The sequence below is a fragment of the Colossoma macropomum genome, unplaced genomic scaffold (assembly GCF_904425465.1).
Source record: "Colossoma macropomum unplaced genomic scaffold, Colossoma_macropomum, whole genome shotgun sequence".
NCBI lineage: Eukaryota > Metazoa > Chordata > Actinopteri > Characiformes > Serrasalmidae > Colossoma > Colossoma macropomum.
In genome coordinates, this window is record NW_023494802.1 from 9,954,776 (window position 1) to 9,981,230 (window position 26,455).

Genomic DNA, 26,455 nt, shown 5'->3' on the forward strand with positions numbered 1-26,455 from the left:
TTTTGGGGTTCTTTAGTGAAGGGAATGGTTCTTTTTAGAACTATGAACCATATATATAGAACCATTTCATGCTTAAATGGTTCATTGCAGGGTGAAATGGTTCTTCATATTGATGAAGTATGTGTTGTATATGGTTCTATATAGAACCTCTTTGAAAATGGTTCTATATAGCACCTAAAAGGCTTCTTCTACTGTTACAAGCTTGACATCATAAAAATAGAAGAACAATTTTCAGTCCTACATAGAACCATTTTCAAAGAGGTTCTATACAGAGTGCAATCTTGTGATGCTGGTGAGTTTGAATGAATAAATATTTAGTTATATAAATATAACTTAACTACAAAATCAGTGCTGTTAGAATGTATTATGCTCATATTTACTCTCATTTATGCAGGCTATTATTTTGTTTATTGTTGCTTTTTAACCAACTTTCCAGGAATCTCACTATGAAAATTAGTAACACTGCATTCTGCTCAGACTAGTGGGATAAAGCAGGTTCTCTTTACTGCTCTCCTTAGTCCACTCAGAACCAAAGGGGTTCACAATATGAAAATATTTTCTTGTAAACAAACAAATAAAGATTGTAAAAACCCTTTACCCCAAATACTGGTGACGATGGTGGACTAAATGCCAATACCGCTGCAAATAAGGACGAATATTGGCCAATAATATTGGCAAGCTGACATCAGTCAGGTTCTGATTTCTACATACCCCATAAAGATTCCTACATGGCTCGTGGCTTGAATGTACTGCTCTAAGAAAAACTGAACTGAACTTCAACATTGTGTGCATGAACTCATAAATCTCATTTATAGAACTATTCATTGACAGGCGAGTGATTCTTAAGCTTCTTCTGTAGCATCGATCCAAGTAAGTCTTTTTGAGGCGTTTATGTTAGATGTAAACAAAATCCAAACCTGGCAGATATCCTTAAACGGGTATTTCATTTTGAAATGCCTTTGCCTGTTTGTAGAGAGTTTCTTTTTTAGTCTCTTGGATCTTTTTTTCTTCTTTTTGTCTGCACCAACATGAAATTGGTTGAAATCACAGCATCCTTTATTGCCTTCATGCCATGCCTAGTTTCCTGAAGCACCAAATTCAGCTATTATTAATAACATGATAGTGTCAAGAGAACAGTTTTACAAAAAATACTCAATTATTAAAACGTCTAAATCTCTGGTTGTGTCTGCTGCTCTTATAGCCAGTGAGCTGCTAAACCTTGTATTAAACACTGCTAGCAGGGCTCTTAGGAGGTGAGAAGGGTCAAACTGAGGGACAGGAGCACTCAGTGGGGCACAAGAGATATTACCCATGTTTTCATAGCAGCCTCTAGCAAAGAACAGCCTGTCCTTATGTGCGGGGGAAAAAAAATCTGCAAAATACTGAAGCCCTGGAGAACAGTGCTCTACACAAACGCTCCACTGCTTCAAGGACAAAAGGTTACGGGACAGACAGTAATGTAAAGAGTGAAAAAGTATTGCGTAAAACTTTACGCAACACAGCGTTCTACCCAGCTTTTATACTGCGGCCTAGAGCACTGAAATGGCACAGCACTGTAGACACTATATTCAACACTAAAGCTCTTAAACTACGTGGATCTATATAGCACTACGTTCATGTGTGTCACATGCTCCTCCTCCACACACTGACCTCAGAAGAACGGCAAAAATAACTCAACCTGCTCAGCGAGGGGAGTCTCAGCTCAGGCATTCTAAAAAGCACTTGGCAACCATCACACAAAGAGAAAAAAGAAGACGCTCCAACATGACACACGGTACGAGCCTGGATGTGTTTGTTTGCATCTGTCACAAGCACAGAACAAGCTTAGCTAGCCCTCCACCTTGTGATGCTTGCATTCAATGTCTCTTTATTCTAACGCTCTTGGTCTCAGTTGACACGCCGCTCATATAGTAAAACATACATGTGCTGTGAGAGCTACCAAAGCTCAACACCACCCCCCTGTGGACCCCCACATGTTAAAACCCACCAGCCTTTCCCGATGTCATATTACTATTTCCTGAGTATGGTCACAGCAGTGATTTACAGCCATAGGTTTGTCATTAGGCAGATTATATTACAGTAACAGGCATCTGCCTAAACCTAGTGTTTCCAGTATAAAGGCCCTGGCAAATTCCTCAGCATGGACTTTAAAGTCCATCTAACACAGTCCATATTCTCTGCAGTCTAATTCATGCTAATGATCAAATATCACAGCAATAATTCTTTTTTTTTTTGGTAATCATATGCAATAACATTACATGATCCCCCTTCTCCCCCCACCCCACACACCCCTTGATTTTTTAAAAACTTTCTTTAACTCAATGTCTCCACCCTGTGGCTGAAAAGAGGCATCCTGCCCCAATCTTCTACTTTTGGTTTTTATTTCAGTGTTATGAAACAAACACTGGCTGAGGTCAACTTTAGCCAAGCATCTTCATACCTGTGAGAACAAAGTGCAGTAAGGCCTATTCGCACTGTCGTCGACACTCAACAAAGCAGCGGAAGCTTTCACACCTGACGTAAGAAGTGTTACAGGGCTGACAAAACTGTCATCATTATTATCACCACTGTCATGTTTTTCAGCAATATAACATCCAATCCACCAGACATAGCTACGCTCAGAGATAAGTATACTAAGACAGAATAGAGTAATGGTGATTTGAGCTCCTGCATGACATATTCAGAGAAACATTTCACCTGATTAAGCAGCACCTCCTCCCCTTGATATGACCCCAACTACAAATATGTGCCAAGTTCTCAAAACAGTCAGCATGCATTGCTATTTGAGGAACAGTTTTGTTGCTAGTTTGGTGGAACCAAGTTGTGTCAGCAAAGTAAGGCAGAAAAAATGACCAGCATTATAGTTGCTAATATGAATTTAGACATTTAGACACTCACATTAATAGCTGAACGTGACTGACTGGAAGCAGCCCGGCCTGGAGAAACATCACTTTGGAAAGAAACGAGAAAGTGGCACCACCAAACCAAACGCTTCTCAGAAGAAGTGAAGAGCTTAGAAACTACCTGCTTATAGACTTTGCATGCCGTAAAAAGCCTTCCAGCGTGGCTCAAACTAGGACCTGAAGTGTTCCCCACCTCCCAACTCGCAAACAGTCTTAAGCGAGCCAAGAGGGCTGATAAATAAAAGAGAAGTTGGGGCTTGACTGCCATATTTGTCACCAAGTTTGCTCACGCTGCTAGAGACGGCGTGCAGGACAGCTGGGGGGTTTCAGCCACGTTTTTGCCCCCTAGTGTGAGTGTGTATGTGTTTAAATATGTGGTGCACACTGCTGGCTAGCTGAGCATAGCTGGCTAGGGTAACGTCTCCGTGGAGGAGCAGTGAGGATGTTCAGGAGGAGGAATCCTCCAGCCCTGTCCTCCTCTAAAGCTCCTCTGCGTCGCGAGCCGTGGCTCTCCCCTACCTGCTCCCTCCTCTTTTTTCCTTTTTCCTTTCTCCTCCGTTCCTCCCCGCCACCCCGCTCCCGCTGCTGTCACACGAGTACAAATAATCCCCGTGTTTGCTCTCTTACCTTCCGGCTTGTTTTCGGCAGCCATTTCCCCTCCGCGCGCCACATCCTCCTCCTCCTCCTCCTCTTCGCGACCGTGGGTACCACGCGCGTGCACGTCGAGGACAGCGCGCGGAGGGCGGGGCCGGAGGCGGGGCGGGGCCTCGCGTTCCCTATTGGCCGGAGCAGCGCGAGGGCTCGTCCTCTTTCAGAGCGCCTCTCGTCGTGATAGGGGAAAGGCGAGATGTTTGGATGAGGCCACGCCTCCGGAGGAGAACGGACCAATCAGAGTGTGGCTGGAAGGGGGCGGGGATAAAAACGAGGGCTGAGAGAGTAATACGTAGAAAGGAGGGATGAAGGAGGCTCCGTTTGAAACCGGTGAGGGGAGGGGGCGTGCACTCGTGTCATAGAATGAGAGAGAGAGAGAGAGAGAGAGAGAGAGAGAGAGAGAGAGAGAGAGATAAGAAAATACAAAGTAGAGAGAGAAACGCACTATTACATTGTGGGGGTGCTGAAAAAACAGCAGAGAGAGTCAAAGAAGAAAAATAAAAACTAGAGAGAGTGAGGAAGATGAAGAGGGCGAAAGAAAAAACACAGAGAGGGAACACAAAACAGAGAGAGAAAAAAGAGAGAGAGAGAGAGAGATAAAGAAAAAATGCAAACGAGAGAGCAATGGAGAGAAGAAAAAACACAAGAGACTGAGAGACATGAAGACAAAGGGAGAGAGAGAGAGAGCGATAGAGAGAGAGATAGAGAGAGAGAATGTGAGAGAGAGAACGATAGAGAGAGAACGATAGAGAGAGAATGTGAGAGAGATATAGAGAGAGAAAGAAAGAGAGAGAGAGATAGAGAGAGAGAGCGAGTGTGTGTGAGAGAGAGAGAGAGAGAGAGAGAGAGAAGAGAGAGAGAGAGAGAGAGAGAGAGAGAGAGGTCCTGAAAGGCCTGAACAGGTTAGAGGTTATTTGATGAGGGGGGTAATTTACTTGCTTGTCCTGCAGGTCTTAAATGAATGTAAAATACTCAGAGAGCATGTAGAACACACATGTAGCACAAAGAGAGAGTAAGAAGACACTGCAGTGGTGCTGAAAGGACAGCTCCAGTAGGCTCATCACAGAATCAGAGAGAAAGAGAGCAAAAAGAAATAGAGAGACAGAGTGAAGTGACACAGAGAGAGGCTAAATTATGAGGGGAAAATATGATGTTAATGTAAAATATGACTATAGGCCCAGTGACAGAGAGACAGAGAGAGAAATATAAGGTAGTGGTGCTGAAAGGACAGCTCCAGTTAGTCTGTATTACTGCTGCGAGCGAGAGAGAGAGAGAGAGAGAGAGAGATAGAGAGAGGGAGAGAGAAAGAGAAAGAGAGAGAAAGAACAACAGACGAGAAAGAAAAAAGGCAATGAGACAGAGAGAAAGAGATAGAGAGGAGGGGAGGGTTTTAAAGAAAAGCAGAAGAAGTGTGAGAGAAAAAGAGGACAGCGAGAGACAGATAGAGAGAAAACAACAAAAGCCATATATAAGAACAGTAATAAGAGAAAGGGAGAGAGAGTAACATTAAACAAGTATAAGGACAGAGTAGAGAGAGAGAGAGAGAGAGAGTACAGAGAGGAAGAACAGCATAAAACTAATATAAGGACAGAGAAGACAGAGAGAGACAGAAAGAGAGAAAGAGCAACAACACAAATCTAAGGACAGAGAAAAGAGAGAGGGAAACAGAGTGTGAGAAAGAAAGAACAACAGGAGACAAATATAAGGACAGAGTAGAAAGAGAGACAGAGTGAAAGAGAAAAAGAACAACAGGAGACAAATATAAGGACAGAGGAGAGAGAGGCGGAAGAGAGAGAGAAAGAACAGCATAAAACAAATATAAGGACAGAGACGAGAGGGAGACAGAGTGAGACAGAGGAAGAACAACAGAAGACAAATATAAGGACAGAGTCGAGAGAGGGGGAAGAGAGAGAAAGAATGACATAAAACAAATATAAGGACAGAGAAAAGAGAGAGAACAGCATAAAACAAATATAAGGACAGAGAGAGAGAGAGTTTTAAAGTTATAAGAGGAGAAGTGTGAGAGAGACAGGGGGGCTGGTAGTTCTGAAAAGTCAGCTGTGGTTTGTACTCACAGAACAGGAGAAAGAGAAAAGAAAAAGGGAGAAACTTTGTAGATGAAAGTTTTGAGCTGTTACTACTGTTTCCTCAGTAACAGTGTCCCTCTGAATCCTCGTCAGAATTCATATTTAAGCTATAAATCCCACAGCTGCTCAGGGGGAGGTGAGGCTGGATGGAGAAATGAGCTTCAGACCTGTTTGGTCAGGTCAAGTGATCCGTATAGTACGGGGCTGCACATTCTCCTTGAATTGTCTGGAAAACCTTGCTAATGCTGAAGTTATGAATATGTACATGTCATAATACACCGAGAGATTAATGAACATTCTTTAATTGCACTGGGCTCATAGATAATGGATTAAATGTTTCTTTGCCTGCAGCAAAAACAGACCGTGAAATGCCATCATTAAAATATGATCCTTATTGCTTGCAGTCGATTGATAGTATGTAAGCACTCTCCAAACGCTGACCTTTTCACTGCCGGGAGAAAAGCCTTGAAATGTTAAACAAAGTGGCCATATGCAAAGACGTTTACTTTGCTGGCCACATGCATGTAAAAAGATACACCCCTGCATAATAAAATAGGGTTACAAGAGTTTATTTAGAACGATATTTCAACCATCTCGTATAGTTTAACTCATACCATCAGTGGGCATTCTCATTCTGTGACAATGATGATTAAAGGGGAAATCCACCCATTTGCTCACATAATTCTACACTTTCAGAATTAAAGATATGTAGCTGTCGCTGGGGCAGTCCCCCTCTTGTCACTGGGGTGGCACCCTCAAGGGTTCGTCTCAGCACCTTTAGTCAGGGAACATTATTGTACCATAATCCACTGAAATGACATTTTCTAAGATGTATTGACTCCACACACCCTGTCTCGTCTCCAGCCTTTTCATTTTATTGTTCTGTTTTAAAACATTGCGTTATAAAAATGTACAAAGATACATACTTTTCACCTGGGAAAAACTTACTTAAGGTCCACAGTTGTACCTTTGAGGGAACATTTACATTGTTTGTCCCTTGATGAACAAAAAATGTACCAGCACAAACCTTCATTTCTAACAGCGTACATAATTCAAACATGATTTAATCATTCAGACGTGAACAAAGTTATTCATGGTGGTTTGATGTGAGATGGTTCTTTGTAGAGAAACTTACTGATTGGATTTCTTCACAGTGGTGGTGATAGGAACTAGGGGTTGTGATGTTTACAACACAAATAAAGCCGTTTCATTTAATATGTACGTAAAGTTTTTAAATATGTGATGTTTATGACAGTAAAATAGCTGTAAACCTGAAAAACTACCCTTTTCTTCGAGGACTATGTTCCCTCACGATGCCCTACATGTAACTCTCCACCACAAAACCAGAAAAAAAACAAAATCTCTGGTATCAGGCAACATATTGCAACTTTTTTCTACTTTTTTTAGCTTTTAGAGCAAAGTTATTCAAACTGTGGGCTGTGCCCCCCTAGTGGATGGATTTTGGAGGAGATGGGGAGGGGCAACAGGGAAGAGCGAGAGAAAATAGATATTTTTTTAAATATCTTTAGTTGACTGCGTCATAAAACTGTCATCTAACTTATTTCTGTCATTTTACAGGTTTTAAAGCTTGGGATCGTACACTTGAGAAAGGAAACAAAACATATCAACTTAATTTGGGCCAAAAAGGAAACAAGTACATGCTTCTTTGAGCACCTCCAAAAAACAGGAATGCTCTTTTTCCCCAGGATATGATGGAATAATTACTGACATGATCATTCAGACAGGATTGATGTATCATTGGCATATTTCTATGATTTATAGCATAGGATTAATATAGTTATAAGGTTATTTAGGTGTTGTATAGTAAAAGATTAATATAACCTCAGGGTATTTCTACCATCTATATTATAGCACTAGATTATTATATTTAGGTTATTTCTGTGCTTCATTTTACAGCACAAGATTAATATAAACTGGGATTATTTCTATGGTTTGTTTTGTAGTACGGGATTAATATAACCTTGGGTTATTTCTATGTGTTGTTTCATAGCACAGGATTAGTAAAACCTGGGCTTATTTTTCTATTTTTCATTTTTTTAGCACAGCATTAATGTAACCTACAGTTATTTCTATGTGTTGTTTTATAACACAGGATCAATATAACCTGTGATTATTCCTATGATTCATTTTATAGCACAGGATTAACATAACCTGCAGTTATTTCTATGATTTATTTTACAGTGTTAGTAATAAAGGTTCTGTGCAGGGTGCATTTTTCATTCATCGAGGAACAAACAATGTAAATGTACCCTCAAAGGTACAACAATGGTTTTAAGGTCCAACTGTGGACCTTAAATACGTTTTTCCAGGTGAAAATGACATATTTGTATCTTTTGATAACTTAATGTTTTGAAACAGAACAAATACATAAAAAGCCTGGAGACGAGACGGGGTGTTTGGAGTGAATACAACTTACAATACAATATAATGTCAATGAATTATGGTACAATTGTGTTCCCTGACTAAAGGTATTGAGATGTACCCTTGAGGGTATTACCCCAGTGACAAGAGGGGGACTACCCCAGTGACAGTTTCATACTTTTTGTCTGAGAGTGTATAGCACAGGATACATATAACCCGCGATTATTTCTCTTTTCTATGGTTTTATAGCAGCTACTCAATCTTTACTGACATGACTGCAACAAGCCGGTTAACCATCTTTCCAAAATGGACAGCTTTATTTCCAAATGAACCTGGTTTTGGGGCACCCCAAGTTCTCAAAAAACTAGAAAGAAACAAAAAATAGTGCATCTAAGGCAACCAACGCTTTGGACATTTGGTTCCTATCACAACCACTGTAAGCAATTTTGGAATAATGCATTTCACATCGGACCATTCTGAATGACTTTGCTTACATCTTTAATTGGTAAATCATACAGAAATTTTTGAAAAACTGGTGAAATTCCCCTTTAATGTGTTGCTTCAAAGACAAAATTGAGCCCACTCAGATGACTTTTATACAGTTTACTTTCTATAAGAACCCTGGTGATTAACTAGCCATCATCTGTGTGTTAATTCACTTGCTCTTCGTTTATTCTTGCAGCAAAGGTCTATTTGTGGAGCTAATATGTCTTGTCCAAGTGCATGTTATATTTAGCAAAAGTATAATTTCAGATCAGGGAGCGACTAGGCACACCAGCATTAGGCCTAATGCATATCTTAACATGCATAAGTGTGGGCGTTCATAAGCTCTGAGCCACTGAAGCTCTCCAAGGAGTTGAAAGCTGCTGCATGGGAAAATACCGAGCTAAGCATTCAGACACTCTGAGTGCATTCTGTTTAGGAATTAAAGCATGGATGTACAAAGCACACACAAAAGAACTTTAATAAGCTCTTTCAGTACAGAATAGATTTTTCCCTACTTGTATTCATCCCGCAAACCAAAAGAGGGTCGTCCTTGTTTGACCCAGTTAGGGCAAAGTGGATTTGTGTTTGGAAGGTCATGATTTGTTTAACGATTATGTTGCACAGTTGATTTCAGGGCATGTTTTATGTAACGTGTTTTCAACACTTAAAAATGTTTTAAGGCATTAAAGGGCCCATATCATGGAAAAGATAAGAGTCTGATGCCATATGTAAACACAAAGTTTCATAAGGTACCATTCACACTCCCCAGTCCATACAGCCCATACACAGAAACTAATAGGAAATAACAGCTGTTTTAAATTAATTGTTTTTGTGATGTCACTAAAATCAACACACACAAGAATCAACAAAAATCATCCTATTCAGCCTACAGCAGGTTAGCTCACCATTTCATGTTGAAGTGATAAGGAATGCTTCAGCCCTGATTGCTTTTGAATACAGGGCAGCCAATTAGAAGCAAAATCATTAACATATATCATTCTTAAAGGCACAGTTACAAAAACCTGAATAATTCTTAGGGTTCAAAAGTGGTTGGAAAATGGTCAAGTAAATATTAATTACAACTATTTTTGGTACATAAAACCACATAAATGTCATAAGTTGAGGAACAAAATACACAGAAAATATAACACATAGGCCCTTTAACACAGAACACTTTACATGAAGATCCAAAAAGGGTGCGTTTCTTAAAAAAGCAATGCTCCTTATGCTTCTGCTATAACTTCCCTAATAGGTTTCACTCTATGTTGACTGACAAATATGTCAGGTATAAAATACATCTATTCTGTTTAGGCTCAAGGGATCATGAATGTGCAACTATTACAAACTGTCTTTCAAAACCTTTAGCCATATAATGTATATTACATTCTAATTCAGTACATTTAAGATGCAAAAAGGCAGACATGCAAAGAAAACATCACTGGCCATAAATGTGTCAATCCTAATCCTAATCTTAATCAAACTTTATCATTAGAAAGAAATACAAAAAAACTGGAGAAATACCTGAAACTGAATGAGGAGATGAAGAGAAGGAGCAAGGTTAAAATTAAGGTCCAAGTGGTGATAGCTGCCCTCAAGGTATTGACACCTGGCATATAAAAAAGTAAGTAGTAACTATTTCCATTTACTCAGTTTCATGAACTCAAGTACAATTTTGATTTGCACTTTACTGAGCATTTTCAGATTAAATGTTTATATATCATTGCTGTTAGAATGAAATCTTGCATCTCCAAAAAGTTAACTTCACAGGGGGAGGTAAAACATTCTTAACTTTTAATGGAAGTTAACATAAAAAGATTTTATGTAAAGTAATTAGGGACCTTTTCTATCAGTCCACTGATCAAAGAATGTCCACACATTATGAAAGGCAGCTGGCATTTTCAAAATGTGTAAAAATATAAGAAACAACAGATTTGGAGATACACAGTTTTGTCCCGACAGTGACATTATATGCACATATATTGGTGAGGAAGTTGCATGTTTTACACAGTTACATTTTAGTCATTAAAGTTTCTTGAGTAACCCATTTTGCTTAACTTCACTATGTGTTTCATTCTGTGATATTGGCGATAGTACCTGTACTGTTTTGTGATTGGTCACACCTCTGACTAATGTTTATCATTTTATTTTACACCATTTGTTCTTCAAAAAAAAACCAAAAAAACAGAGAGGCCAATAGATGCTGGATGTACTAAGAAGTTCCCTTTAGTTTGGTATTAATAAATACTAAATTTTGTTATTTTTTACTTTTTGATCTGAATTTTTTGTTTGTTTGTTTTGCTTTTATTTTTAATTCCTTAATTATTTTTTTTCATTATTTCACAGAATGATACTTAACATAATAACATAATCAATTATGTAACACAATCATTAAGACCTAAATCGATCAAGACCCCAAATTTGAAATTAAAACAGGATATTTAGTGTCAAAGGAGAATTTCACTCATGTTTCAAAATTTCTCCATAATTCAATCATTGAGATGTCATTCAAAGTGGTTTGATGTGAAAATGGTTAATTGTAGATGAACTTGACGACTCAGGTTTCTTAACAGTGGTGGTAACAAGAACCAAATATAGCCATTTTAGGTCAAGACCTTGTCACAAGACTATTGCAAAACAATATCTCAGGCATCCATTGGAGTATTCGTAACCTTTTTATGTTAAAACTTTCTGAGGGGGAGCTTTTAAAGGCATTCAGACTCTTCAGATGTCTGGTTCCTATCACCACCACTGTGAACAGTTCTGATTGTCAAGTTTCTCTTGAATGGAGCATTTCACATCAAACCACTCTGAATTACTGTGGTTACATTTTAACTATTGAACTATGCAGGAATTTTGAAAAATCAGTGGGAATTCCCCTTTAAAGTTCACTGGGGGGCCTTCTTACACGAGGGGAAACCTTGGTGAAATGGTTCTTCAGATTGCTGGAATATCCGTTGCATGTAGTTCTTTTTAAAAATGGTTCTATATAGCACAAAAGGGGTTCTTCGGCTTGTAACAGTCTTTTTTGTTGCTGTATACAACACATTCTCCATCAATCTGAAGAACCATTTCACCGGGCAAAGAACCATTTAAGCATGAGATGGGTCTATAGAACTCATGGTTCCAAACAGAGCCATTCCCTTCACTAAAGGACCCTTGGAGAACCATTCATTTAAGAGTTTACATTACAGGACACCAGCCAAGTAAAAACACTTGCTGTCAGACTGCTCACTGGCTGATTATGATCCTCCGAGCCGAGTGGGGGCGCTAGCTCGCCGCGCTTCGCTGGAGTCCGTGTGAAAGCTCTGTGCGGAGAGACGAGGCGCTGGGCGGGGATGAAAGGTTGTAAACATGGCGGCGGCCTTGGAGGAGGATGAAATCGATAATGATGATTACTATTCTCTGTTAAACGTGCGGAGGGAGGTATGCGCTTTGTGTTCTGTGTGGACGGGTTCACAGTGACAGAGTCGGGGCCGTTTTGCGGACGCGGAGAGCTCGATACTGTTCACTGTAAGGCAGAATGTGGGGTCATATCGAGCGGCATCAGAGTGAAGTGAGCTAACGCGTTAGCTCAGCAGTGTGACCCTTCCTTATCATTGCCCACGGCATGCGGGAATCCGACTCCTGTACCGTTTAAGAGTAATAAATATACATATAACAGCGACTAACAAAGCGCATTTTGAATGTAAGCCTAATTGAGCTTAGAAGCAAACAGGCTGAGTTCATTTTCATAAATCCCTCCACAACTGACTTACCAAAGCCTGTTTTACCTGTTATATTGTTACAGCACTGTGAATACATGGAGCTTCTTATTCGCCAGTTTCTTGTTAGATAGATTTTTCCCGTTTCACCTTAAATGGTGGCGAATAAGAAACCGACTTCAGCCTGTTGTAAATGCTGGTTTAATGTTGCTTGTTTGGTAGTTAGCTAGCTAGCTTTCTGGTTTTCTCTGGCCAAGTCTGGCTACTTTTCGTAACTGCTAGCACAAACTGAAAGTCAGCCAGTGTCACACCATCGCTAACTTTCGATCTGACAAGCTCGTACGAGAATATTCCTTTCAAATCAGAAATATCGCCCTCTCAAAGAAATATATTGTTGCATTGTGTTGTCTCTGTTCTGTATTGAAAGGGTGTTTCATTTGATCAAATCGTTAACTTAGCTGGCTGCGAATTTAGATGACCGTTAAAGGGGAATTCCACCGATTTTTACAATTTTCTGTATAATTCAGTCATTTAGATGTGAACAAAGTCATTCAGAGTAGTTTGATGTTAAACGATTTATTGTATAGAAACGTGCCAACTTAGATTTCTTTATAGTAGTGGTGATAGAAACCAGGAGTCGTGTGTGTCAGAAATTGCCGTTTTATATACTGTCCAAAACAACCAGTGAACCTACATGTGTCTTCAGATTTGTATATATGATGTTGATCATGGTAAAATAGAGGTAAATATGGAAAAGTAAATATTCTTTGGAGACTATCTTGCCTTACAAGGCCTACATGTGAAAATATTTGTGTTAGGCCAAGTCCTCAAAACTTTAGTGAAACAGTGTCTCGTTAGGCAGCATATTTGTAACCATATAATGATTTTTCAACATTTCTGCATAATTCGGTTATTAAGATGTAAACATGGTCACTCAGAGTTTCATGTGGAATGTGCAGTTCTAGAGAAACTGAGCTACCAAGTCAGAATAGTTCACAGTGGTGATGATAGAAACCAGACATCTGAAGAGTTTGATGCTTCTGAAAGAAGCCTCACATAAAGTTGTTATATGGTTAAGAATATACTGCCTGATGTCTGAGACGTTGTCTTATAATCAGCTTTTTGGCTTTAAAGTGTATTTTTAAAAATATGTTCAGGTCAGAGTACATGCAGTACCCAGTGCAATGCAAAATAGTACCCAGAGAACAATTATTTATTTTCACAATCACTACTATTAACACTATGACCATTATAAACAGTACATATAAAAATCAGAATGGGTTGGGATGAAAAAAATTGAAAACTTTCCTTTAAGGTTAACTGCCTAACCTTAGTATACAACTTGGCTAAAATGGCTTCAATCCATAACAGTTGAAAAAAATGGGAAATGTACTTAAATGTCGTTAGTTGTCATTGACCTAAAATAATTGATTGTTAAGGTTTGTCTATTTTGCCATACTAGTCTGAATATGGTTCTGTAGTAACTAAGCGTGCAATCGCTTTGCTTTAGCAAGAAGTGACCCATATATTTCACTTTTGTGGAGACACGCAGAGAGTTCAGCATTTTTGTTAATTTGGTCCTGTTTTCTTCATTTTTTATATCCTATTCTATTCTTATTTACATGGTCACTTCCGCAACTTGAACAGTTATTTTATACTTACAAGTAAATTATATCTCATTAGGATTTTGAAGGTTGTCAGGGTTTTAAAGGTATGTCTTTTATCTTCAGGCCACACAAGAGGAACTCAAGGCATCATATCGCCGCCTTTGCATGCTCTACCACCCTGATAAACACAGAGATCCCGAGCTGAAAAGACAGGCAGAGCAGCTTTTTAACTTGGTCCACCAAGCATATGAAGGTGAGATGCATTACTGAACTGTCTTTGATGTCCTCAGCCAGACTAACTTTAAAAATTACAGAGTGTGTTTTTGGGTTGTAAAGATGGCATTATGTTGGCTTTTTCCCAGTAGATTGTATTTCACTGTATTTTTTTTCCCCTCTGCAGTTCTAAGTGATCCACAGTCTAGAGCTATCTATGATATATATGGAAAGAGAGGGCTGGACGTAGAAGGATGGGAGGTAAGCCTTAATTCAGAAGTTATCTAAATTGGACTTAATGCTTTGGTGTTACTGTCATAACATGTATTTTAGTCAGATGCACTGTATATCCAAAAGTAGCTTTCTAATTACTGAATTTCAGGTGCTATAGGGGGCATCTTCAGACTCTCTCAAATGTGCTATTTTAATTTTTGTCTATGGAGAAATGTGCACTGTGACTTAAAAGCAATTCTCTAGCCTGTGTTTTGTGATTTTGTAGCACTCGTTTTAATAGAAAGTTCATTTAATTTTCCCGCTGAGCGCCATGAAAAAAAGAACCATATGTCATCACAGCTGACCAATCAATATCAAGGACACCCCTCTAGTCACCAATGAAATGAAAGTTAGTTTTGGCAGTTTTCAGACAACACTCAGCACAAATGTTGACTCCAACTTAATGTGAAAAGTGTTTTTGATTTTTTTTGTGAGTAAATTTCAAAATGTTTATTAATCTTGGTCTTTTGTATTTTCTCAAATATCGTGTCCTGCTTTGTTTTAGCATGACTTTTAGTTTGACTTCTAAAAATGCGTCAGCTGAGTGACCCTTAAAGACGCAAGCATTGTTTGACACAGTTGTCCAATTGTGCATATACAGCTTTACAATCTCAAGAGAAAAGTTATCTGGAGTGATGGAACACCATCAATACCTTTTGGGATGTGTTGGAGTGTTGTTTATGATCCAGACCTAATCATCCAACATCAGTACCTGACTTCACTATTGCATTTGTCACTGAATGCAGTTGATTCTTAACAGCAATGTTCTACCATCTGGTATAAAGTCTTCTCAGAAGAGTAGGGGCCGTTACTACAGCAAAGGGGGACAAACTCCCTATCAACACCTTTCTTTTCAGAAGAAACACTGAATGAGCAGATCTCTACAAACTTTTAAACGCATACACTCTCAGAAAAAAAGGTAGTAAACTGTCACTGGGCCAGTGCCCCTCTTGTCACTGGGGTGGTACCCTCAAGGGTATGTCTCAGTACCTTTAGTCAGGGATCATAACTGTACCATAATCCACTGAAATAATTTTTTCTAAGTTGTATTGACTCCACACACCCTGTCTCATCTCCAGGCTTTTTATTTTATTGTTCTGTTTTAAAACATTGGGTTATGAAAAGATACAAATCTGTACTTTTCACATTGAAAAAACGTATTTAAGGTTCACAATTGGACCTTAAAACCACTGTTGTATCTTTGAGGGAGCATTTACATAGTTTGTACCTTGATGAATGAAAAATGTATTTGCACAGAACCTTTATTTTTAACAGTGTAGTACATATTGTGCTCAAACTGAAAAACTGATTTTTCAGGTAGTGGAAAGGAAGAGAACGCCTGCTGAAATCCGGGAAGAGTTTGAGCGCCTTCAAAGAGAAAGGGAGGAGAGAAGACTGCAGCAAAGGACCAACCCTAAGGTTTAATTTGTGTTCTGTATGATCTTTTGCCTGAGGTTACTGTCAGGTTGTCTGTAAATGTATTGATCTCCTCTTTGGACAGGGGACAATCAGTGTGGGTGTGGATGCCACGGACCTTTTTGATAGCTATGAGGAAGATTATGAGGAGATCACTGGTGGCGGCCTGCCCCACATCGAGATTAACAGGATGCATATATCTCAGTCCATTGAGGTGTGTGATATTCTTTCCAAATAAGATGGAAACTGAGAGCTGAGAATTTCTTTATAAAAAATGTTATCAGAAATAGGATAGGTGGGCTTTCTGCACTAGACAAATGTGATTGTTTATTTTGGGGGTATTCTTTTTAGGCACCTCTAACAACGACTGACACAGCCATTCTTTCTGGCTCTCTGTCCACACACAATGGCAACGGCGGTGGAAACATTAACCTGGCTCTACGACGAGTGACCTCAGCGAAAGGCTGGGGAGAGGTATGGACTTTCTTTGCTTTTTTACACACATTTACCCTGAAAGACAATAGAGAGTAAACCAGCCACTTTTGTCTGTAGGTTGAATTAGGAGCTGGAGACACTCATGGCCCTCTCTTTGGGTTGAAGATGTTCCGCAACCTGACGGCGCGCTGGTGAGTAATGCTGATGTCTGTGGTATTGTGAAGCTGTTTATCCCCCCATATCGACAATCAGAACAAATTGAAACAAAAAAATAACTAACCTTGAACAAGCTCAGCTTATCATTGATTTGCATTGCTTTCAGATCTTGTTTCTCTCCTTTTGATGAAGGCTAGGACATGCCCCTGCCTTGTTCCCTGTTAAAGCTTCAATTTATAATTCTGTCTTGGCTCAGTTTATGGCTCATGTGATCTTCTAAAGCTGTTTAGCATGTACAAAAACACACGTGATAACATGTCTAAGATCCACTGTGTCTAGTCAAGCGGAATGCCACCAAAAATGTCATCACAACATCTCAGTATGAACTCTGGAACCAACCAAAGTGTTTCTCACCTGCTTCCTCTTGTCATTTATGCTGTTTGCTTTACTTACTGCTGAATTTCTACCTTGTTACAGCACTTTCTGCAGTTATCTGTAGAAAATGAATAGATCATTCATAATACATTTTCAGCAATCATTTTGTTTTCGGGTGCTTTTAAACAGTTATTCCAATATGTGTGTTTATAAGCTTGGACAGTAATGTACATTTAGACAATTAATGTCTACAGAATTCTCATAACATTGATAAACAATATTATTGTGATCCAAATTCAGTTACAAAGAATGATTTATAGGAGTTGCAGAGCCTTGCCTATAAGTACCGTTTAAAATTACATAAAATGTAAAATAATTACTGAATTCTGCGCAGGTGGCATGTCACACTGTTAACACCCATTTGTTCCCCGAATTTATTTGGTTGAAAACGGAAAAAAATTGCCAAACTAGTAGTTGATGCCCTTCTTCTGGCCAAGCTTGTCCATTTTTCCATCTACCAAAGAAGTGTTTCAAGAATGCTAGAAAAAATGATAATTTGCAAGATTTTGTCTTAATTATCACAATATTCACTATCTATTATTGGCCCAAAGAGTAGTGTACATATGACTGTCCCTTATTGGTTGATCTACATATTTGGTTTCTTTGAAGTCCCTATCATCTGTACTATCAGTAAACACATGGTTACTATCTTGTGTGGGGCTTTTGAACCTGGGGATATTGATAAACATGAGAGTCTGTACAAACTTGCTGATCTTCTAAAGAGACTGATGTTCAGTTATGTTTGCGTCATACATATTACAAGAATTAGGAATGTTGCTGTGCTGCTTAGTTGTGCTAGCTCTATTATTCACTCTGTTATTCCAGTATGTGTCTTGCTTATTGCAGACCCAGCCCATTAAGTGGTTGTAGAGAGGTGTAAATTTGCTGTACATTTCAGTGCTTCTTGTATTTTTAGGGAGTGGATTCTGGCAGGAGAAATAGCTTTTACTAATGGAACACATTTATTATTGTTCTCAAGAACACTGGAATCTGTTTGTGTATGTCTTTTAGCTTCATGACTGCTCAGTGTGGGATGCAGTTTTCATCACGTGGTGTGCGGCCAGGTCTGACTACCATGCTCGCTCGCCACCTAGATAAGAATACCATGGGATACCTGCAGTGGCGCTGGGGGGCTCAGTCCTCTATGAGCACAAGCGTTGTCAGAGACACAAAGAGCAGCCACTTCACCTTTGCTGTGCAGGTCAGTAACATTAATACCGCTGTCAAACCACAGAAGAGTGGCTCAGGAAGACATTTGGAGCTGCTTATCCTCAGGACACTAACATGCAATAAGACCTCTGGTACCACCAGCTGGTCCAAAGTAAATCTGCCAGGTCTAATGGTAGAGCAGTTGAAGGAGTCCCTAGGTTTTCTCCTTGGTTAATCCTATGTTCAGTTATTGGCTTTTGTCAACTGCTTTTTGTCAACCAAACATCATGCTTTTGCTGTGATCTGGTCTCCAAGTCAACTGAAGTAGGCAGGTCTGTTATTGTTCATTTACTTGCAATGCTGTCTGTCATCCACCAGCCCTTAAAGTGTGCAGAGTGTGCTCAGGCATGTTAGAAAGTGCTAGACGTAGGAGTACACAGCCCTCCAAAACATTTTTGACACAGTTTTTTTGACCTCCGGCATTAAATATTAAGGTAAAATGTGGTTGTGCTCTTAATGTGCTGCTGTTAAAATCTGTTGTTCTATCCTTGTCATAGCTGGGGATCCCACACACTTTCATTATGATGAGCTACCAGTACAAATTCCAAAATGAAGATCAGACCAAGATCAAGGGTTCTGTCAAGTATGTGTCTGTGCTTTTGTTGTAATTGGATGTTATTGGTTGTTACTGTTGTTACCAAAATATAATTGAAACTGCTTTTGAATTACCAGTAGGGATGCACCGATATTGGAATTCGGGACTGATGCCGATATCCAGTATTTTTTCCGTACATATCTGCAGATACTGATAGTGAAACATTTGTAAAATGTAGAAATTGGGACTAGATCTATAACCCCATTTCCCAAAAAGTTGGGATGCTGTGCAAAATGTAAATAAAAACAGAATGCAATGATGTGCACGTTATTTAAGCCCTATATTTATTTGAGAATAGTACAAAGACAACATATTAAAAGTTGAAAAATATTTGCCCATTTTGAATTTGATGCCAGCAACACGTTTTGGAAATGTTGGAAAGGGGTAACAAAAGACTGGTAAAGGTGTATAATGCTTAAAAACACCTGGTGGAACATCTCACAACTATAAGGATAATTTGCCACAGGTCAATAACATGATTGGGTATAAAATAAGCATCCCAGAGAGGCTGAGTTATTCAGGAGTAAATATGGGAGGTTCAGCACTCTGTGAAAGACTGCATGGGCAAATAGTGCAACAGTTCACAATTCTCAACACAAAATAGGAAAAAACTTGGGGATTTCATCATCTACGGTACATGATGTCATTAAAAGATTCAGAAAATCTAGAGAAATCTCTGTATGCAGAGAACATGGGAAACCAATGCTGGCTGGCCGTGATATTCGAGCCCTCAGGTGGCACTGCATTAAAAATAGATATGATTCTGTAGTGGAAATCACTGCATAGGCTCAGCAACACCGAAAACCATTGTGTGTGAGCACAGTTCATCACTGCATCCACAATTGCAAGTTAAAAATTTACCCTGCAAAGAAGAAACTGTACATAAACAGGATTTAGAGACACTGCCGCCTTCTTTGGGCCTGAGCTCATTTAAAATGGACTTAGGCAAAGTGCAAAATTGTTCTGTGATAAATTAGCCTGCCTGCAGTCCAGACCTGTCACCCATTGAAAACGTTTGGCACTTTATGAAAAGAAAAATATAACGAAGGAGAACCCAAACTGCTGAGCAGCTAAAATCCTGTATCAAGCAAAAACAGGAAAACCTTTCGTTTTAAAAACTACAGCAATTGGTCTCCTCGGTTCCTAAACCTAACAGTGTGTTGTTAAAAGAAGAAGTGATGTAACACAGTGGTAAACATGTCCCTGTCCCAACTTTTTGCAAACATGTTTTTGCCATCAAATTCAAAATTGGCATATATTTAAAAATTAAAAATCAATAAAATATCCCAGAGTCTACATTTAAAATGTCTTTGTACTATTTACAGCTAAATATAGGGTTTAAATGATGTGCTTATCACTGCATTCATTTTTTATTTACATTTTCCACAGCATCCCAACTTTCTTGGAAATGGGATTGTAGCTAGATTCTCATTATGGGGAAATATAACATTTATTTCTGTAGGGTTACAAATACAGTAAAATGAAGAAAATATACTCATTTTAGTGCAGTAGCCCAGGATCACCCTGCAGTGCAGTAAATATGTCATCAAATATTTGAAATATCGGCCAAATCTAATCATCTGTCTGATGCCAGTAATGGTTTTAAGCAGTTAATCTGCTGACACTGATATGATTCCATTATCATTGTGCATCCCTAATTGCCAGTACGGTTTTCCCTAATTTAATAGCATGTTTGTTTTGATTTTTACCATTTTGAGCCCTTTTTCACTTGAGCCTGTGGTGTTTGTTTTTTTTATAGAACAGGGTTTTTTGGAACAGTGGTGGAATATGGTGCAGAAACTAAGATCAGTCGACACAGCATTCTTGGTGCTACCGTCAGTGTTGGAGTACCACAAGGGGTCTCCCTCAAGATCAAGTATGAAGCGGGTGCTGATTGTTAAGACCATTTTAAAACGGTTTGTTTTGTTAGCAAAAATAAAGAATTAAATGTTTCTGTTGTTTTTTTTGTGTAGGTTGAACAGGGCCAGCCAGACATACTTCTTTCCGATACACCTGACAGACCAGCTCCTCCCCAGTGCAGTGTTTTATGCCACTGTTGGACCTCTTGTATTTTACTTGGCCATTCAGAGGCTTGTTATCAAGCCCTATGTGCGTGCCCAGAAAGAACAGTAAGTCTCTAAGGATCCCTGCACCCTTTAAACATCCTTACAAGTATTAACTTAAGAACACTGAATCTTGAAAGTAATGTAAAATGGATAAGGGTTTTATTTTCCCCAAAAGTGCTTTTGTTTGAGTACAGAATCAATTGTGCTAGAAATGCAATAAAATGTACAATTATAATTGTTAGTGTCTGTAAGAAGAGCCTGTTTTTCTAAAGTGTGCAGTGTGCTCTTGAATCAATATTCTGCTGACACATAAGCCATAAGATTAACATTAAGTTCGTGAATTTTAACCTTGATCCCTTTATCTGTTTATAGCCAAGACAATTAGTCTCTTTTAGTTTAGCTATACAGTTGATTTTGGCTCTTAGAATCTCATTTTGCATCGATAATACCGTTTATGGGTAGAATACTGCTGGAAATTTACACTTGGTGCTTGGTGTTCAGATATAGGTGCCGAGTGTATTTTGTTGTAAATTACAGCTGGTTCTGAAATAGGTTTGAGTTTGACTGCCCCCCTTTGCAGAGAACTGGAGAAACAGCGGGAGAGTGCTGCGTCTGACATTGCCAAGAAGAAGCAAGAAGCAGAGTCTGCTGTGAGTTCACAGAGCGTCAACATACTGCTGATAACTTTTAATGTAGACTTCATCAGTGTGGATGCAGTTTCTGTATAGAATGAATACAGACAAAAAAAAATTGTTCATTGGTGTCAAAAACTTTCCTTTATAGAAGGGATATAAATCTTTAACCGATTAATCATTAAGCATGTACGACTGTTGACAGATTCATATGATCTAATTTCCAACAAACAGCTCGTAGTTTAATAGGCAGATTTATCATTCAGGTTGAGAAACTTTTTTGAATTGTATGCATGAGGGTGCAATATGCACTTGGTTGTGCCTGATAGGCCTACTAAAAACTGAAGCCTTTTGAGGGGACGATAGCACAACTATGATAATGTACCACATTAAAAGCAAACATCCACAAGCAATAAGACTCACAACTATTTAGTCCACATTCTCCAAGAGAAAGTGTGATGCACAGCAGTGTGAGGAAATCTAACGTGGGTGTGCAGTGTTATAGAGAAGGACATGGCGACAAGGCTTTTGAGAGATACTGGGGAATATTGAGCTAAAGCCAGTTATGGCATTTATGTTCATTTTACTTGGGCTAGTGATTAATGGTAAATATATGAGCTTTAGAGCATTTACTAGCCCATCATTGTATGTTCCAGTCATTTTATCCAGTTTTTAGTTTTTGATCATATAACAAACGTATAGTTGTCAGCCCCTCAAATTAAACAAAACCAGGTTCTTACACAGGGCATTTTTAATATGATTTTTGCCATGCATGCATACATGCATACCTGCTTTTGTTTGGCCCCACCTATCAGTACTATATTCCATACAAGGGACCCTTTTTTAATATCTTGGTCCCATTAATACAGAATTCAGTCGACGTGTGCACTCATAAGTGTGTATATCAAGTATTGTACAAATATAGCAGCCAGTCAGATTTTAGAACTCAGAATTATCCCATTTTTGTAATTGTAATTTTGATCAGTGATATCCTTGATTTTGATTGGTCAAATGAATGTCCCAAATTTTGCATCCCTGTTTCTTAGTATTATATGAAATATTTACATTTCTTTCCTTTGTGTAGGTTCTGCTGATGCAGGAGTCTGTGCGCAGAATCATTGAAGCTGAGGAGTCTAGAATGGGTAAGAGAGCATAACTGTTAAGCCTCCACTTTAGGTGATCAGACATTTTTCATTTACATTTACATTTAAAATGATGTTGATTGAGTGCTTTTTCTTATCAGGCCTTATTATACTCAATGCCTGGTATGGGAAGTTTGTGACAGACAACAGTAGGAAGCATGAAAGAGCAAGAGTCATTGATGTAACAGTACCTCTTCAGTGCCTGGTGAAGGACTCCAAACTCATTCTCACAGAGGCCTCGAAGGTAAAGTATATTCATGGCCTCCAAATGTGATTATGACCATTTTTTAATGGGGAATGAATATCTTGTCTGTGTTAATGCCTTAAATTTTTAAGGATTTCACAATAATGATCAAACTGAAGCAGATATGGAAACAGAGACTTAATGGGCTGTCTGTGTATTTGGCATATCCTCAGGCTGGCTTACCAGGCTTCTACGACCCCTGCGTGGGTGAGGAAAAGAGCCTGAAGGTGCTGTATCAGTTCAGAGGCGTCATGCACCAGGTTCTATCTGGTGACACAGAAGCACTCAGGATACCAAAACAATGTATGTATAGTACAGGTATTTTTCTATTAGATATTGTCATTATCCTGTGGTATATTTGATTACTGAAGTTTTGTTTCAATCACAGTGATAATCTAAAGTAATCCAATGTATTTTTCCTTCTGCATTGCAGCTCACAGGATTGATAATGACACTTAGGAACCATTATCGACAGGGCTGGAAGGGACAGCTTGGACTACCATAGAGGACAAGTGGATGTTGTGTGATAGTGACTTGAATATTCCCTGTGGCCTAAAAGTCATTCATATGCATATATCCTTTCTTTTTGTGCAGTTTTAATTGTTATGCAAAAGGGCATAAAGGGCACACATGAATTTGCTTAATAACCCCTTGGAAATCATGACCTGTGTCAAAAACTGAGTTTGAGAAGATTTTGGTACCTTTCATGTAATTCTAGTCTTATTCTTTTTTTTTTAAATGATCCCCTACTCCCTGAAAAAGTGGTCACTGTACTAGCATATGAATGAACTGTATTGGAGGATCTCCCAGGACACAACAGTGCCTCAGTGTTTAGCCCTCGTGTGAGAGAGCTAATTCACTTTACAGACATCAGAGGGTGAGCATGCTGCTGAAACAGTCCACAGAATCACACTAAAAAAGCTCCAGCTCCAAGTATCAATCCTTTATTGATCATATTTCCATTGTTCATATTTAAACACCAGCATGCATTATAAATGAGCACACAGGACTGGGTGGGTACTGAATTACCCTGTACTGAGGTAAAACATTACACCAGGCCCCTCATTTATATGTGTTTGCTTGATTCTAATAAACATTCACCATTCCATTTCATTTGAACCCATTCTCTATTAACCTATTGTTAAAAACACATCATTTATTTTCACTTATAACGCTGCCTTAGGGAACTGTTACATTAAGAGAGCGTAGGTTTGCCGTAATCTGTTTGTTCAATGGTCAAACAAACTAAGTGGTGATCTCATTTTTAATTGTTAAACATTGAAGACATTTTTGTTGTGGTTGGAGAGAATCTGATTTAACATTGTTGGGAATTTTTTAGGGGTGGGCAATATGGCAAATGTATATCACAGTACTTTAAAACATATGCATCACAATATTCAGTTTTCCTGAGGTTTGATAAGGTAGAACAGACCAAAAAGAATAAGTAGTGCCCCATTTTTAAAAATACTATCAAAAACTATTGTGTACAATTGTTTTATTCAGGGTTTCACTTGCACTAAATCCAATTAAACAGGCCTGAATATGATCTCTTTTTAATGAAACATGCAGTAAGTGTTGCTGATAACTGCATGATGCTCTAAAAAGCACATTGTGACAATGTAAAGTAACTTGTCACGATAACAAATGTTGTCATATTGCCTGTGCCTAAAATGTACCCTCTTGATTACCATGCAGTCTTCCACCTTGTTCTTGAAGACTTCAATAAGGATGGCATTGTAAAATAATGATTGTCTTAAGTGTAAGCTCTCAACTTCCCTTTTATTCTCATTATAGAGGCTCAATACCTCCTTGAACTCTCCTTGTTGAAAATTTTAAGTGCCATGATGAAAGTTTTAATAAATTCCCTTCCACTATGGCCATTCTAGAACATGATGCCTTTTTGCAGATGTAGGGAATCATAAAATAGTTGAACGTTGTTGATAAAAGATGAACAGTTTAATCCAAATGCCTTTCATTGAAAGGACTGGTTGTACAGCATCTCTCTGTTTCAGGAAAGTGTCCCCTTTCAGAGCGACTATCATTTGTAAAGTACATTTACTCTACATTTGCCATGGGGGAGCTGGAGATAAAGAAATAAATTTTCAAATTAAATAAAATGCTTTTGAATTGTGTATTTCCATTTACGACCGCAGTGTCTAATTAAGAACTTTCCCCCCTGACTGATAATGTTTGTCATTTCTAGTTCCCACCTAATTGTGTAGGGACAGTTCCAGCCCTTATGATAAAACATCTACATGATTAACTACCATCCAAATGTGGAATGACAAGTTTGATAGGTTGTGCAGACTAAGCATCAAGAGAATCAGTCAGTTAAGAATGCAGCAAAAACAATCATTCCTTATTTCATCCTCAAGAACATTTCTACTACTGTTTGAAACATACCCTGTACCTTGCTGTCTTTAAAATGAAGGGTTGTTCCCATTCCAGTAGATGGTAGATGTCCCTATGATTCTCTGGGCTATGTTTTATCAAAACATTTACAGTCCTTCCTAACAAAGACAGTTTGTAATGTGCATCATTATTACATGTCTTGTCATTTTGCCTTCAACCTCTTTTGCACTTGTTTCATTTTTAAGGTATTGAACTGGTGAACAGTAATTCAGCAAGACACTGCAGTGGCCACTGTGCCCCAAATCCTGCAGAAATTAAACCATGAGAGAATTGAGAATAGTTATTTGGTGTAAGCTTTACACGTTAAATATTTTCTGTTGGTGAGGAACTCCTTGTACATCTGGATGATGTTCAGATGAAGTCTGAAGGCACACTTCTTGGATGTCTTAGAAGATTTCCACTGAGCAAAATAGTAAATAAACAGCCAGGGCTGTATCCGAGTCATTTACTGACACTTCCTTTCTTATCTGGTTTCTTTGGATTTGCCTAATCTCTTGGCCATATGGATCCCGTCTGCTAGTCCGCTCTGCCAGTATACATAAACCCAATCCCAAATGGTGCACACTTTGGTGATGTCAATACCATGCAAGCCTACAGGGCAAGAGACTTTGAGAGTGCTTGGTTTAAATGTTTTAGTCAAGTCCAATGTTTCCCAAGCCTGGTCCTGGAGGCCCACTCCCCTGCACATTTTGTTGTTATTCTTGCTCCTAACACAACGGATCCACCTCATCAGCTCATTAAGACCCCTCATTGAGCTAACGTGGATGTGTTAAAGGGCCCATTTCATGGAAAACCAAAATTTCCTGGCTTTTCTTTTAAGTGATGTAGCATATAAACAGAGCTTTGAAACATGCCATCCACTCCTCAAGCCACACAGTCCATATATGAATGACTAAACTGCAAAACCTGCCTGTTTTGAATTCACTGTTTCTGTGAGAACCAACTAATTTACGTACATTCTCATATTCAGCCTACATGAGGAGTGTTTCGGCCAGGACAGAGAAGAGACTAGTTTAATTTACATACACCAGTGTTAAAGGCACAGTAACCAAAACAGCCCGTTTAATTACATAAAGAGGTATAAAGATGTATGAAAATAGTAATGTAACAATGAATTATGTTTGTGTTTGGTCCACAAACATCATAAATGGATTTCAAGGGACAGAACTTAAACACAAAAAAATGTAGGACATGTGCCCTTTAAAGCAGGCAAAGCATTAAAATGTGCAGGGCAGTGGGCCTGGAGCACCACAGCTGGAAAACTATTTGGACATGCCTTGGATATACACCGATCAGCCTTAACATTAAAGCCACCTCCTTGTTTCTACACTCATTGTCCATTTTATCAGTCCCACTTACCATATAGAAGCACTTTGGAGTTCTACAATTACAGAACGCAGTGCATCTGTT

At 38.8% G+C, this 26,455-nt stretch overlaps 2 protein-coding genes across 2 annotated transcripts in view; one reads left to right on the plus strand and one right to left on the minus strand.

Moving 5' to 3' along the window:
• The window catches only part of camta1a (calmodulin binding transcription activator 1a), a 586,491-nt gene extending 582,887 nt beyond the window's left edge, over window positions 1–3,604 (minus strand). Inside the window, exon 1 of the mRNA XM_036591027.1 lies at window positions 3,531–3,604. Within this exon, the coding sequence (XP_036446920.1) occupies window positions 3,531–3,555 (25 nt within the window). The 5' untranslated portion in view covers window positions 3,556–3,604. The remainder of the gene's footprint in view (window positions 1–3,530) is intronic.
• Window positions 3,605–11,810: 8,206 nt separating this feature from the next.
• Window positions 11,811–25,202, plus strand: dnajc11a (DnaJ (Hsp40) homolog, subfamily C, member 11a). Its single transcript, XM_036591730.1, has 16 exons — window positions 11,811–11,932; window positions 13,941–14,070; window positions 14,218–14,291; window positions 15,621–15,722; window positions 15,805–15,933; window positions 16,071–16,193; window positions 16,272–16,345; window positions 17,757–17,946; window positions 18,452–18,537; window positions 20,309–20,425; window positions 20,523–20,678; window positions 21,196–21,265; window positions 22,332–22,389; window positions 22,491–22,633; window positions 22,807–22,936; window positions 23,067–25,202. Exons 1-16 carry the CDS (start codon window positions 11,861–11,863, stop codon window positions 23,090–23,092), a joined length of 1,680 nt encoding a protein of 559 aa, XP_036447623.1. The 5' UTR covers window positions 11,811–11,860; the 3' UTR covers window positions 23,093–25,202.
• Window positions 25,203–26,455: the final 1,253 nt, after the last annotated feature.

Coding starts and splice junctions, on each gene's coding strand:
- dnajc11a (XM_036591730.1), top strand. CDS start 11,861: ATGGCGGCGGCCTTGGAGGAGGATGAAATCGATAATGATGATTACTAT. Junction 16,194..16,271: donor CAGCGAAAGGCTGGGGAGAG/GTATGGACTTTC, acceptor TTTTGTCTGTAG/GTTGAATTAGGAGCTGGAGA. Junction 20,426..20,522: donor GGGGTCTCCCTCAAGATCAA/GTATGAAGCGGG, acceptor TTTTTTGTGTAG/GTTGAACAGGGCCAGCCAGA.